This window comes from Cygnus olor, chromosome 2, assembly GCF_009769625.2.
Source record: "Cygnus olor isolate bCygOlo1 chromosome 2, bCygOlo1.pri.v2, whole genome shotgun sequence".
Taxonomy (NCBI): domain Eukaryota; kingdom Metazoa; phylum Chordata; class Aves; order Anseriformes; family Anatidae; genus Cygnus; species Cygnus olor.
In genome coordinates this window covers 17605611-17619299 of record NC_049170.1, presented here as the reverse complement: position 1 = coordinate 17619299, position 13689 = coordinate 17605611, and the positions used below count along the sequence as shown (strand labels likewise).

General features: G+C 42.0%; 1 protein-coding gene across 1 annotated transcript; it reads left to right on the top strand.

The window, feature by feature from the left end:
- The first annotated feature begins 214 nt into the window (after positions 1–214).
- On the top strand, positions 215–11243 carry LOC121066596 (hybrid PKS-NRPS synthetase pytA-like). The gene is made up of 6 exons (XM_040550274.1): positions 215–275; positions 2245–2398; positions 4115–4275; positions 4608–4811; positions 5242–5423; positions 5685–11243. Exons 1-6 carry the CDS (start codon positions 215–217, stop codon positions 11241–11243), a joined length of 6321 nt encoding a protein of 2106 aa, XP_040406208.1.
- The last annotated feature ends 2446 nt before the right edge of the window (positions 11244–13689 follow it).

The window sequence follows — 13689 nt, the reverse complement described above, 5'->3', positions numbered from 1 at the left end:
TAAATGTGAAAGAAACATACCCTGCAGGTCTGGTCACCTTTGGAGTGTGTCCTTTCTCATCACAGCCAAAGGTAGATCACTCAAGATTAATCTACCTTTGAACAAGTGTATGTGCCTGTGGGAAATTCACCCTTTAAACTAATATTTATCTAATGAGAAATGTATAATTGATTGATCTGATTGACATTTATACCTGTATTGTGCAGCCCAGAGAATGGAGATGGAGACTGGAGGTGAAATTGCTATTGTGGGAATAGCATGCAACTTTCCTGGAGGTAAGTTTTGGGTAAATACAAAGCAGGATGCTGAATGAATATTGAAAAGCACATTCAATTATTAAAGTTGAGGTGGCATAAAAGAACGTATTTCTCTCTTACTTTTGTAGAATTCATTGCTTTGCTGCTTGTAGGATCTTTTTAAAAGATCATACTGTGGTGAGAATCATTTGGTTCAGATTTGTCCACTGAGAGTGAGATGTGCAGTTCTGGCTGTGGGCAGGACATGGAGTTATATATGTGAAACTCATGCGGACAAACAATATGTCAGGGGTGATTTGAGGTTTCTGCATTCTGAGATTAGATGGTTGGAGATGTTTAGATAGCTGTGAGAGCTTTCTAGGTTCTTCTGCTTCTCTGAAGCTGTCAGTACTCCAGTAAAGCACTATAAAATGTGTAGCAGCAGTCTCTTACTGCAGCATTAAACACTAATTTGATTCAAGCCATTTATTGGTCCAGACATCCCAGTAAAGAGCCTCTCTTCAGATACATTTTTCTTAGTTACATCTCCATGCAATAAATGCAACTTGTGTCCTGATCCTGCACTGCGCATCTTCAGAGCTTTTTTAATGAACCTGCCTCAAACGAAGTTGAATGATGGGAACCCTTAAACTACTCCATGTGTAGCTAGTGTCCTTGGCTATGTCTATGATGATGGACTAACCAGGGATGGTTAACTTTAGGTGGGACTGCTGTCCTACAGTCATTGTTACTGTTATCACAGTCTCCATCCCAGTGTTGGCCCATGCCAGAGCTCCCCTGGTCAGTGCTTGGGCATGATACAGATTAGCACCAGCATGCCACAGGGAAGTGGAAGCTGGGAGGAGGATAAATGTGGGACACAGTGTGGATGCCATGTTAGCTGGTTTCAGGGCTAAGAGGATAGCATAGACATAGCCTCAGTGCCCATAGTTGGAGTTCTGGATCTCAACCACAGAATCATAGAATCATTTACATTGGAAAAGACCTTCATGATCATCAAATCCAACTATCAACATGACCTACCAAGTCCCATCACTAAACAGTGTCCCTTAGTGGCATGTCTACATGTCTCTTAAATGCCTCCAGGGATGGGGACTCCACCACTTCTCTTGGCAGCCCATTCCAATGTTTGACCGCCCTCTCTGCGAAGAAAGTCTCCCAGTCTAAACTTCCCCTGGAACAACTTGAGACTGTTTCGTTGTGTTCTATCACTTGTCACCTGAGGAAAGCAACCAACACCTTCCTCGATGAAACCTCCTTTCATGATGCCATTGGCCTTCTTGGCCACCTGTAGGCACTGCTGGCTCATATTCAGACAGATATCGACCAGCATCCCCAGGTCCTTTTCTGCTGGGCAGCTTTCCAGCCACTCTTTCCAAGCCTGTATCACTTTGAGGGTCTGTTATGACCCAAGAGCAGGATCTGGCACTTAGCCTTGTTGACTATCATGTGATTAGCTCATTGATCGATCTAGCCTATCCAAATCCCTCTGCAAAGCCTTCCTACCCTCAAGAAGATAATCAGCCCCACATAACTTACTATTGTCTACAAACTTACTGGGGGTGCACTTGATCCCCTCATCCAGATGACTGATAAAAATATTAATCAAAACCAGCCCCATTACTGAACCCGGACGAATACCAGATGGTGACCATCTACCAACTAGATTAAACTGCATTCACTTTGATTCTTTGAAGGCCAACTTGCTAGAGATATTTTACTTGCTTGGAAAAACATCTTAAATCTTCTTGAGAGATTATTAAGAGTTTTGTGGGGTAACTTTACATTTAAGCATGCAGTGAAAGGATCAGTCATTCCTTTCCATCCTCCTGTCACCAAAGAATAGTAATTTCTTTATCTGTGGTGATTCTGCTTCAGCAAACTAGATATATACATGAGAGTTCCATGTAACAGAGTGTACATTTCTACATATACATGGTGAAGGGGAGAACATAACTTAATCTTCTTTGAAATATTTGTACAACAGGTGAAGGAATTGACAATTTTTGGAAAGTCCTGGAGGAAGGCATAAACTGCACAGCAGAAATACCCCCAGAGAGGTTTGACACCAAAGAGTGGTATGATCCAGACAGTAACAAGCCAGGAAAAGCATGTACAACACGTGCTGCTCTTCTCAATGAGTAAGTCTGTTACTGTGCTGTGGCACAGATTTTTTCTGTAATTAGACTAATGTGTCCAGCCTTTCAGAGAGTACAAGCCGCAGGGAGACATTACAAATTGGACCTAGGAACAGGTTTTCTTTTATGACAGGTTTTCTCACATGACAAACTTGCAGTTATCAAATTGCAGGAGTTCCTGTTATATGACATTTATGAGCACATTTATTCACAGGCCACGTAGGATCTTTGGTTACATAATCCAACTTGTATGTTCATACCCAGCATGTCTTGATGTCACCTGTCACACAACAGGTGTGTATGCATTTTGGGTATGCACAAGTACATGTGCATTATGCATGAAGTGGTATATACCATATCTGAGGTGGGCTACAGCCTGCCAGAGAATTCGTATGTCTACTTACGGACTGTGGAGGAAGGTGGTAGAGTATGGGCTCTGAGCTATATGAACTGCCTGGTGAATCTTGTCCAGCTTCAGCTTGAAGTTTGGCCAGCTCTGCCAAGCCTTAGGACCTAATACTGTTCTGGCTCTAATTTAAATGAAGCTGTGACAATTTAGAGACAAAGCAAGAAAGTCTGTTTGCTAGATGGTCAAGAAAGGGATCTTTGTTACACTTGCTTGTAAACCTGGCTATTCATAATTTAATAAAAATCCTGCTTTTACCTGGACTGATACTGTTATGTATTCAAAAATAAACATTTTCATTATTCACCCTCTTTATCTGAGTCAGTCCTTCATCATACTGGTGGATTATGTATGTATAAATATCCTAGTGTACAGAGAAGACACGGAGAAGCAACCTGTGGTATGTATCCCTTTACATCCCTGATGTCTCGTGAAATCATATCAGAGATGTGAGCACAGCTGTATGACGGCTATTACTAGTGCTAAGAATAGTAAATTACAGTCAGATCAACATAAGTGTCTTTAGTTTTAAATGCACATTTCCCAAAAATCCTCATGCCTTTTTTTCCAATGAGAAGTTGACATGCGCAGAAGTAATCTTATTGGCTCCTGGGATTAACACTTAACAGGTTTGGATTGTGAGACCCAGAATTACTTAAGTAATTAGTCTCCTATTAGATATTTAATTTTCCTCTGAAGTCAAGAAAAGACAGAAGGCCATACAAATGTGATCTTGGGATACAAGATTAAGTCTGAGCTTGGTTGTTTGAAAGTGTGGGCTTATTTTTAAAGACTTTTTAAAGATAAACACAGACATAAACACATAAAATATTTTACATTTATTATTAGAGGGGTACGGGCATCTCTTGGAAGCATCTGAGCTGGTCCTATATCTATTGGTTTTAAACTGTAAAGCGCATTGCCGTTAAATAACTTAGAAGACAAGATCTATTTAAAAGTTGTTGTCTGGGATGACATTGCAGCAGAGGGAGTCTCATTCTGCAAATTTTCTTAGTAAGGAGTCCTATTGGTACCAGTGGGATAATTCAACAGTGTGAATAAAAATCTTGATGCGTGGTCTTATAACTCTGAAATGTGGAATAGTTGATAAAAATACATATTTTGTGGCAGGAAATAAAATATCTTTGGCCTATAATCTTTTCCTTCTGAATTTCACAAATAGGAACTGTGGTTTCAACATCACTTATGGCTTTGCTTTTCATGACATTGCAAAAAATGTATACTTTGGGTCTAGAAATAAATGCATATTGTATACATATTATACCATTTTCTGGTCTATGTATTTTTAACAGATTTAATGTATTTGACAACCACCTATTTGGAATTAATAATATGGAAGCTGAATCCATGGATCCACAACAGAAGTTACTGGTAGAATGCACATACAAAGCACTGGAGGATGCAGGAGTCCCTGTAGAAGCCATCAGTGGCACCAAAACAGGTGTTTTTGTTGGTAAGAAAATTTCATGGTGAATAATGTCCATTTTAACCTCATAAAGAATGGAACACCCTCTTGTAAACTTTATTTGTATCTCTGGCATTGGAGAACTTAAGGCTACAGTACTATGACACTACTGGTTATTTTTTGGTGGAGAAAGAGTATTAGGTTACTCTAGAAGTTCATCGTATAATTAACGTATCTACTGTTAGGTGTCTGTATTAGTGTCTTGAGGCACTGAAGTGCCTATGGACTTGAGATCGCCTGTATTCCATGTATGTCAAGTTCAGAGCTGTACATCCCTTTTGTTTTCTCAGGTTAATGTGACATGTTTGATATTTTCATAGGTCTTATGAATCGAGACTATGAAATCATAAAAAGCAAATCATCGAGTGAAATAAATCATTATGCTGGTACCGGAACAGCAATGAGCATAGCTGCTAACAGGGTGTCCTACACGTTTAATCTGACTGGACCATCGCTGACAATTGACACTGCTTGTTCATCATTTCTTTTTGCTCTGCACTATGCCTTGCGAGCGATTAAATCAGGTAATGGGACTGAAGAGATGGTAAGCAAAGAAGTTAGGATTCATACTTAATATTTTAGAATTGCTTCAGTGAATTAATAAAACTTTCTGTAGACTCATCTTCAGTGTTAGAGTACTAAAAGATTCTAGTGCCTCAGAAATATTCACCATACGTGTAGGAGAAGGAAACCTTTTGCTGTAAGGAATTGTGTTACTTTCTTAACCATATCCTGATGTAGTTTTAGAGAACTGTATTGGTTACTCTTTCAATGATGTACCTCAGTGACAGATTCCAGTCCTGAAAATTAAAATATCTCAAATAATGAATAGTATTATTAATATAGCCTGTCTATAATAACTGCCTTTTCAATCCATTAAGTTAAAGACAATTAAAATGTTTCTGTCTATTATCTTGGACCTCTCAACATGACTATGTTTCTGTTTTATTCCAGGAGATTGTGAAGCAGCTATTTGTGGTGGTGTAAACTGCATAATAGAACCCTGCACCTTTGTATCTCTCAGTAAAGCAAAAATGATCTCTCCAGAGGGAATAAGTAAACCCTTCTCTAAAAAGGCAGATGGCTATGGAAGGGGAGAAGGCTGTGGTGTTGTTTTCCTCAAACCACTGAAAAAGGTAAGATTGTTTGTGAAGTAGTCTAAAAGAAGACTGGTTGCTTACTTGAATTTTGTATTTCCGATTCCAATAATTACTCTAGAAAAAAGGCTTTTCTAATTCAAGCTTAATATTAACAAACATTTATGCACTTCCCCTAGCATGGGAAAGACATCCCAAATTTAAAAGCTAGTATTACTGTCTGTCTGTTCTTGGTTCTTTTTCTCCTATATAGGGAAAGCATGAGATTATTAAAGATAATTTTCTCTCTCTGTGAAACAGGCAATGGAAGACTTCAGCAAAATCTGGGGTGTTATAAACATCAGTGCAGTAAATCAGAATGGTAGGTCTATAACTCCAATCACAAGACCATCTCAAATAGAGCAAGAGAACTTACTGCGCAGCATTTATGAAACTCACGTCAATCCCTCCATCGTGCAGTACATTGAAGCACATGGTACGGGAACTGCTGCTGGAGACCCTACTGAAGCTGCAAGCCTAGGTAGTATCATTTGTAAAAACAGATCTTCGCAAGTTCCCATTCTGAAAATTGGTTCAGTGAAAGGAAATATTGGCCACACTGAATCAGCTGCTGGAGCAGCAGGGTTAATCAAAGTGCTTCTGATGATGCATCATGGAAAGATTGTTCCATCTTTGCATTACTCAAAGGAGATGAGCAGCATTGATACAGAGAAGTTAAACCTTGCAATTCCCACAACTGTTGAGCCCTGGGAAGACTCTGGTGAGTATGGAAGGGTAGCTGGCATCAACTGCTTCGGATTTGGAGGAACCAATGCCCATGTTGTAGTCAGGCAGGTTAAGCAGCCGGAGCCTCTTCCTGCCTTTAAGAGGCCACTGGAATTAGTTCTGCTGTCTGCAGCATCTAGTAAGTCCCTTCAGATGACAATTGCAGATACAGCTGACCAGCTGAGCACAAGAAACTCCATAACTCTCCCAAGCCTGGCCTATACCTCTGCCTGCAGAAGAAGCCATGCCAACTACAGGTACCGAAAAGCATTTGTCACCAACTCTCTCCAACACTTGCAGCAAGAGGTTATGTCAGCAAGAAGCACTGAATTTGCCATGTCAAAGGTGGAGCCACAGCTGGTGTTCGTGTTCTGTGGCAATGGTGTAACGCTGAAGGAGTTCAGTGAGGCAATGCTGAGCTCAGAGCCCCTGTTCAGAGACAAGTGTAAGGAAATAGAAGCGCTCTTTCAGAAACACGCTCCCATCAGCCTCCTGCCAGCAAAAGGTCGCAGCGCGAAGGAGTTACTGAATCCAGAACTCTCCCAGCCCATGCTTTTCACCCTGCAGGTTGCCTTAGCTTTCCTTCTGAAGTACTGGGGCATTAAGCCAGTCGCTGCTGTTGGCCACTCAGTGGGGGAAATTGCAGCAGCACATTTTGCTGGGTACCTTTCCCTGGCAGATGCTGTCAAAGTGATTTATCACCGGAGCAGGCTGCAGGCAAAGACTCCCAGTGGCAGGATGTTGGTGGTTGGAAATATCCCTGTTCAAGAGATAGCTGAATGTCTGCATCCCTATTCAGGAAAGGTGTGCATTGCAGCTTTCAACAGCCCAGTTTCATGCACCTTGTCTGGAAATCCGGATGCTGTGGACGCGGTCCAGAAAGATTTAGCTCAAGCTTTCAGCCAAAGAAACATCTTTCTTCATGTTTTAAATGTCCCAGCTGCCTACCACAGCCCCAGCATGGATATGATACTTGGGGAGTTGGAAGAGGCCATACAGCCTTTAGAAAAACAGAAGGGGGAAATTGAAGTAATTTCAACACTGACTGGGATGGCTGCTTCTGCAAATGACTTCATTCAGGGCAAATTCTGGGCCCGGCATACTCGTGAGCCTGTTGCTTTCACTCAAGCCATAGAAACTGCAGCTAAAGACAGGGAAAATGTGGTGTTTGTGGAAATAAGTCCTCACCGAGCATTGCAGCGAAGCATAAAAGAAACTCTAGGGAAAGTCACTCATGTGTTCTCTTCTTTGCAGTCTGATGTGGAGTATCAGACACTCTTTAGCCTGGTAGGAAATCTGTTTGAACTGGGATATAATCCCAACTGGCAGCACTTTTATAATGGCTATCAAAGTGTTCCAGTGGCCATTCCACGGTACCAATTTGATCGTAAAAAAGTCACCACCTCTCCAGCTATCCATCAACAAGCAAACCAAAGAGGTGTCAGCTCCAGTCATCCTTTGATTTATGACATGAACAGTGACAGCACAGAATTTGGCTGCCTGCTCTCTGAGGACACGACATCCTACTTATATGAGCATAAGAACAATGGTGTGCCTTTAGTCCCTGGTGCTTTTTATGTAGAGCTTGGTCTGGCCTGTGTGATGAGCAGCTCAGCACCTAAAGTGCCTCTGAGTACTTGCCAGCTGAGTATCAGCTTTTCAGCACCGTGTGTTCTCACACAGAATTCCCAAGTCTTGAATATCAAGCTGAGACCACAAAAAGTAGTGACAGCCTTTGAGATACTCTCTTCCTCCAGTGCAGTTTATGCTTCAGGCCAAGTTACAAAAATGTCTGATGCTGTTGTGGAAGAAAGCAGCATCTCCTTCCAAGATGTCTATCACAGATGCAGGTCAGTGATTAGCACAGAGGATGTTTATGAAGCACTGTCTCAGGTTGGCTTTCAGTACGGCTCCATATTCAGGCAGCTCAGTGATGTGCATTATTGCCAAGAACTAAAGGAAGCTATAACAAGCATAAAGGTGAACAAGGAGACTGTCAGAGAGATGTACAGCTACTGTATTCATCCAGTGCTGCTAGACTGTTTTCTGCAGATGACTGCGGTCATGACCTCAAAGACATTCCAGTCCAGAGCAGGCTTTCCCTCAGGGATAGGCAGCCTGGTGGTGCTCCGACCACTGGAGGAAGAAATGATGATATATATGAGAACAAGTAAATCCATTGGGAACTGCTTAGAGGTCTGTGGATGCTTCATGGACAAACATGGCTCTGTTTTGGCTGAACTCAAGCGTGTTGCCATCACTTTCATGAAGCAAGCATCTTCCAGAGACAACGAGTTCATGTTTGAAAACAAGTGGGCAGAAGTCCCTCCTTCACAGATGATTGGACATCTGGGTGCAATGCCCAGAGTCCTAGTGTTTGCTGACAAATTTGGGATAGCTGAACAGCTCAAAAAATATTTGCATCCTGATTCCGGATATGTTACGTATGAAGACTGGGAAGCCCTCTTGGAAGTCCACAGAGAGAATAAAATGAAAGCAGAGGTTAAGGATTATGATGAAATTCTGTTCTTGTGGGGAATTCAAAAGTTAAACGAAGATTCCCCAGTCAAAGTGGTAGACCAACTGGCAAAGTGTTGTGAAGCCTATCGCCAAGTTATTGTGGCATTAAGAGAGAAAAAGTCCCACTGTTCAATCAGAGTTATCAGCTACAGAACAACAGAAAGAAATGTAGACCACATTAACTGTGCGTTTGCACTTTATGGCATGACCAGAACTTGTGTTGTTGAAGTTCCAGAAATTACATTTCAGATAATTGACCTCAGCTCTTCCAGCTCCCTGGACATCTCAGCGTTATCAGACGTTCTTAGCAAATACAGAGGTGAGGAATACCCAGAAGTTTACATCAGCCAAGGAAGAATTTATGTGGCTGAAGTCAGGCGCACACCTTTTGTAGATGCAGATTACAGCCAACCCATAAGACCTCTCCATAATTCAGAAACATTCACTTTGTACACTGCTGATCCATACACAGCAAAAGACTTGTCTGCAGAGTTATACACCAGCACTACTACTCGGCTTGAAAAACAGAGCATTGAAATTCAAGTGGATAAAATATGTCTCCACTCAGAAGATTATTTTCCTATTAGTGTTTCTAGTCGGAACTTTGGTAATACACTGTACTGGAATTCCCAAGCAATAGATAAACACAGACTTTTAGCTCTTGATTTCAGTGGCACTGTAACGGCAATAGGTGTTGATGTGAAGAAAGTTAAAGTGGGAGATCACGTGGTTTCATGTTATCCAGCTGCTGCATCATCCAGAATTCAGATTCCAGGAACAGTTTGCTTCAATGTAAAGAAATTTCCTTGCTTTCAGAATGTCCCTTGTGTGTCATACTTTATAATTGCATGGGAAATCTTAAGTCAGAGGTTACCCAAGGGGAAACATGGCAGAATTTTGGGTATTATTTCTAAGGAGCCATCATCAGTTTTGTGCCAAGTTCTTTCTGCAGCAGCAGAAGAAATGGGCTGGAAAGTTGTACTTGCAAGGCCGTCTCCCGATGAGTTCCAGCGTATAAATGTATGTAATGCCCTTGTTGTTCTTCCTCCAGTACACAGACTGTCTCAGCAGGATTTGGCCCACATGAAGTTTCTTAAAGATGTGGTGATAGTATGTGGCAATCAACAGTCTGAATGTATTCATAATGTCAGTGGATTTGATCATGAAAATATCAGCTTTCATGTCCTCACACTTAGTAGCATTTTACAGAAAGCATCTCTAAAGGAATTGCAAAAGACTATGCATGCGTGGCTCAGTTCAATAGACATGAAACGGTTTAAATCTCTGCCAGCTTCTGTTTTTCAGCAAAATGAGAGCTTTGAAAGTAAGCACTCTGTGATGTCATATTTTACTTGCAAATCTGTCCCACTTGCTGTACTGAGAAGGCAGAGGAACATCGCCATGGTTTCAGATGTACCGGTGTATGAACCCCAGAAGAAGATATTTAAGCAGAAAGCTGTTTACGTAGTAGCAGGGGGTCTCACTGGACTTGGCTTTGAAACTGTGAAATTTATTGCCAAGAATGGAGGAGGGTGTATTGCAATACTTTCTAGGAAAACTCCAAGTAATGAGAAGCAAGAAGAGATAAAGGCTTTGCAGCAGCAGTATGAAGGGAGCAAGATAGTGTTTGTGCAGTGTGATGTTACTTCAACCAACGATGTTGAGAAAGCTTTCCAGTCCATTGCAAAAATATTTGTAGGCAGTCCAATCAAAGGTGTCTTTCAAAGTGCTGTGGTTTTACATGATGGCCGTCTTGAAGTTCTGAAGTTGGCTGACTTTCAGAAAGTTCTGAGCCCAAAAGTGGCAGGGACCATAAATCTTCACTGGGCTACCAAAGGCCATGAGCTTGACTACTTTGTGTGCTACTCCTCTATTACTTCTTTTCTGGGAAATTCCACACAGGCAAACTATGCAGCTGCAAACTCTTTCCTGGATGTTTTCTGCCTCTACAGGAGGAACTGTGGGCTTTCAGGCCAATCCATTAACTGGGGTGCTTTGAACCTTGGCATATTGTTCAATCAAGACCAGATTCAGAACATTCTGGCATCCAAGGGCATAGATGTCCTTCAAGTGCATGAAATTCATGAGTATCTCAGGAAGAGCTTGCTTACAAATAACCCACAGCAAGCTGTTGTCAAATTCAATTTTCAGACTTTGTTTAATCATGTTTTTACTCGGATTTTATCACTCAAAAATCGCTTCAGGTCACTTATGTCAGAAGAATTCAGGAGCAAGCTTGAAGTCTCTGAGAAAACTCAAGACCAAGGTACTGCTTTAGTCAAGTCTGAAGACTATATTACCTCACTGGTGAGTGAGCTCACTGGATTGACCCCAGATGAACTAACCATGAATACACTTCTTTCATCATTAGGCATAGACTCTATGTTAGCTTTGACAATTCAGAACCGCGTCTTTCAAGAAAGAAAGGTGGACATACCTCTCCTGAAACTGCTTGATCCTCACACCACTCTATCAAGTTTAGTAGTAGTTTTAGGAGATGCAACCAATGGAAATGAAGTTGTTGAGAAAAAAAACTCTGCAGATGATAGAGCAGAACAGGGGAGCTGGCTATAGGAATCTTCTCATCCAGGAAAGCTCATTCAAGAATTGTGTAGTTTTCAACATAACTGGACCCTTTGTAGTATCTCAGAATATGTTATTGCAAAGGCAAGGTAGAACATCTGGTTATGCTGAATGTATTCTTCTGTGTTGACCCAGAAAACCCCACACCGGTTTCTTCTGCTGTTGCACTATAGCTTTATTACTTTCAGTCAACAGTCTGACTTGATCCTTTCAATATCTTTTACCTTTGTTTTCAGTATTTTTAACTGGAAGTAGGTAAACTAATACATACACAGTTATTTAGTAAATTTGTGTATTAAAGCACATTGCGTATTTTTAACCATATTAAAATCCCGATGAAAATGATGAATTCACCATTCTAAATGATGAATGTCTATGTATAGTAACATTGTATTATCACAATTCTTTGCCATTATTATATTCTTAATGTATGATACTTTTTTTGATTATTATTGAATGTGTATAAGCTGGACATCTTTTGAAACACTCTTCTAGATGTGAATTTAAAAGGCTTCTTTCAAAAAAAAAAAAAAACCTTTATATTTTCCTTATATTGTGTCTGCAAAAATGTTAACAAAAATGTCAGTAAAATAACCATTTTTGTTAGTCTTCTTTCATGAAAGACCAAAAAATAAACAAGTATAGTCCAAAAGTTTAGAAAGCAAAAGCTAAAGTGTACCTCTGTCCTATTTTAATATTTGTCCTTCCCCACTCTCCGAGTTTAAATCTTCCTAATCATAGCAGCTGCCCTTACTTTACACCAAAAAGAAAATATCAACTTTTCCCCCAAAGACGCTGGAGGAAACTTTTTTTATAATCTATTAAAATGAGAACAGGGTCCTTGTGTTGTTTCTCCATTTTATACCTAATTACCATTTCCCTCTCAGATATCCCTTGCAGTTCCAGCAGTGTTCCCCAGTGCATGGAGCATCCAACCATACCCTAACACAGGGACAGCACAGCGCCTGGCTGGGAAGGCAGGGGACCTCTGAAATAATGGAACCAAGGCATGGTTTGCTTGCTTTGTTAAGGAGCACTGACTTCACCTAGAGGGACAACACATCAGGATCAAATGGTTGGGGAGGAATAGCCTTTATTCATAGTGTCATTAAAGAATTGTGGCTGGAAGAGACCTCAGAAGGTCGCTATGTCCAATCTCTTGCTCAGGAAGGATCAATACCAAATTCAGACAAGTTTGCTGATGGCTTTGTCTAGTCAAGTCAGGAAAATGTTCAAGGATGGAGATGCGACTGCTTCTTTGAGCAACACGTTCTAGTCCTTAATTATCCTCATAGTGACTTTTTTCCCCTTATAATCAGATGAATGTTCATTCACCATGTACCTCCATAAAGCGCCTGCCTTTCTCTTTTTGGTAACATCTTATATATTAGGAGGCTGGTATTAGGTGCTCCTGAAGCTCTCTCTTCTCCGGGCTGAACAAGCCCCGTTCCCTCAGCCTCTCCTTGGAGCTCTGGTGCTCCAGCCCCCTATCATCTTCAAGGCCCTCTGCTGAGCTCACTCAAGATTATCAATATGTTTCTCCTCAAGAAACTGGCTGCTCGCGGCTTGGACTGGCATACGCTTTGTTGGGTTAAAAACTGGCTGGATGGCCGGGCCCAAAGAGTTGTGGTGAATGGAGTCAAATCCAGTTGGAGGCCGGTTACTAGTGGAGTCCCCCAGGGCTCAGTGCTGGGGCCGGTCCTCTTTAATATCTTTATCGATGATCTGGATGAGGGGATCGAGTGCACCCTCAGTAAGTTTGCAGATGACACCAAGTTAGGTGCGTGTGTCGATCTGCCCGAGGGAAGGAAGGCTCTGCAGGAGGATCTGGATAGGCTGGACCGATGGGCTGAGGCCAACTGTATGAAGTTCAACAAGGCCAAGTGCTGGGTCCTGCACCTGGGGCACAACAACCCCGAGCAGCACTACAGGCTGGGAGATGAGTGGTTGGAAAGCTGCCTGGCAGAGAAGGACCTGGGAGTACTGGTTGATAGGCAGCTGAATATGAGCCAGCAGTGTGCTCAGGTGGCCAAGAAGGCCAACAGCATCCTGGCTTGTATAAGAAGCAGTGTGGCCAGCAGGTCTAGGGAGGTGATTGTCCCCCTGTACTCGGCTCTGGTGAGGCCGCACCTCGAGGACTGTGTTCAGTTTTGGGCCCCTCGCTACAAGAAGGACATGGAGGTGCTCGAGAGAGTCCAGAGAAGGGCGACAAAGCTGGTGTGGGGTCTGGAGAACAAGTCTTATGAGGAGCGGCTGAGGGAGCTGGGGTTGTTTAGCCTGGAGAAGAGGAGGCTCAGGGGAGACCTCATCGCTCTCTATAGGTACCTTAAAGGAGGCTGTAGAGAGGTGGGGGTTGGTCTATTCTACCACGGTCCTGGTGACAGGGTGAGGGGGAACGGGCTCAAGTTGCGCCAGGGGAGGTTTAGGTTGGATATTA

Bases quoted from the DNA above. Each gene is read 5' to 3' on its own strand.
- LOC121066596 (XM_040550274.1), top strand. From the start codon at position 215: ATGGAGATGGAGACTGGAGGTGAAATTGCTATTGTGGGAATAGCATGC. The intron at 276-2,244 runs GTAAGTTTTGGG...TTTGTACAACAG, and splicing joins AGCATGCAACTTTCCTGGAG to GTGAAGGAATTGACAATTTT. The intron at 2,399-4,114 runs GTAAGTCTGTTA...TATTTTTAACAG, and splicing joins CGTGCTGCTCTTCTCAATGA to ATTTAATGTATTTGACAACC.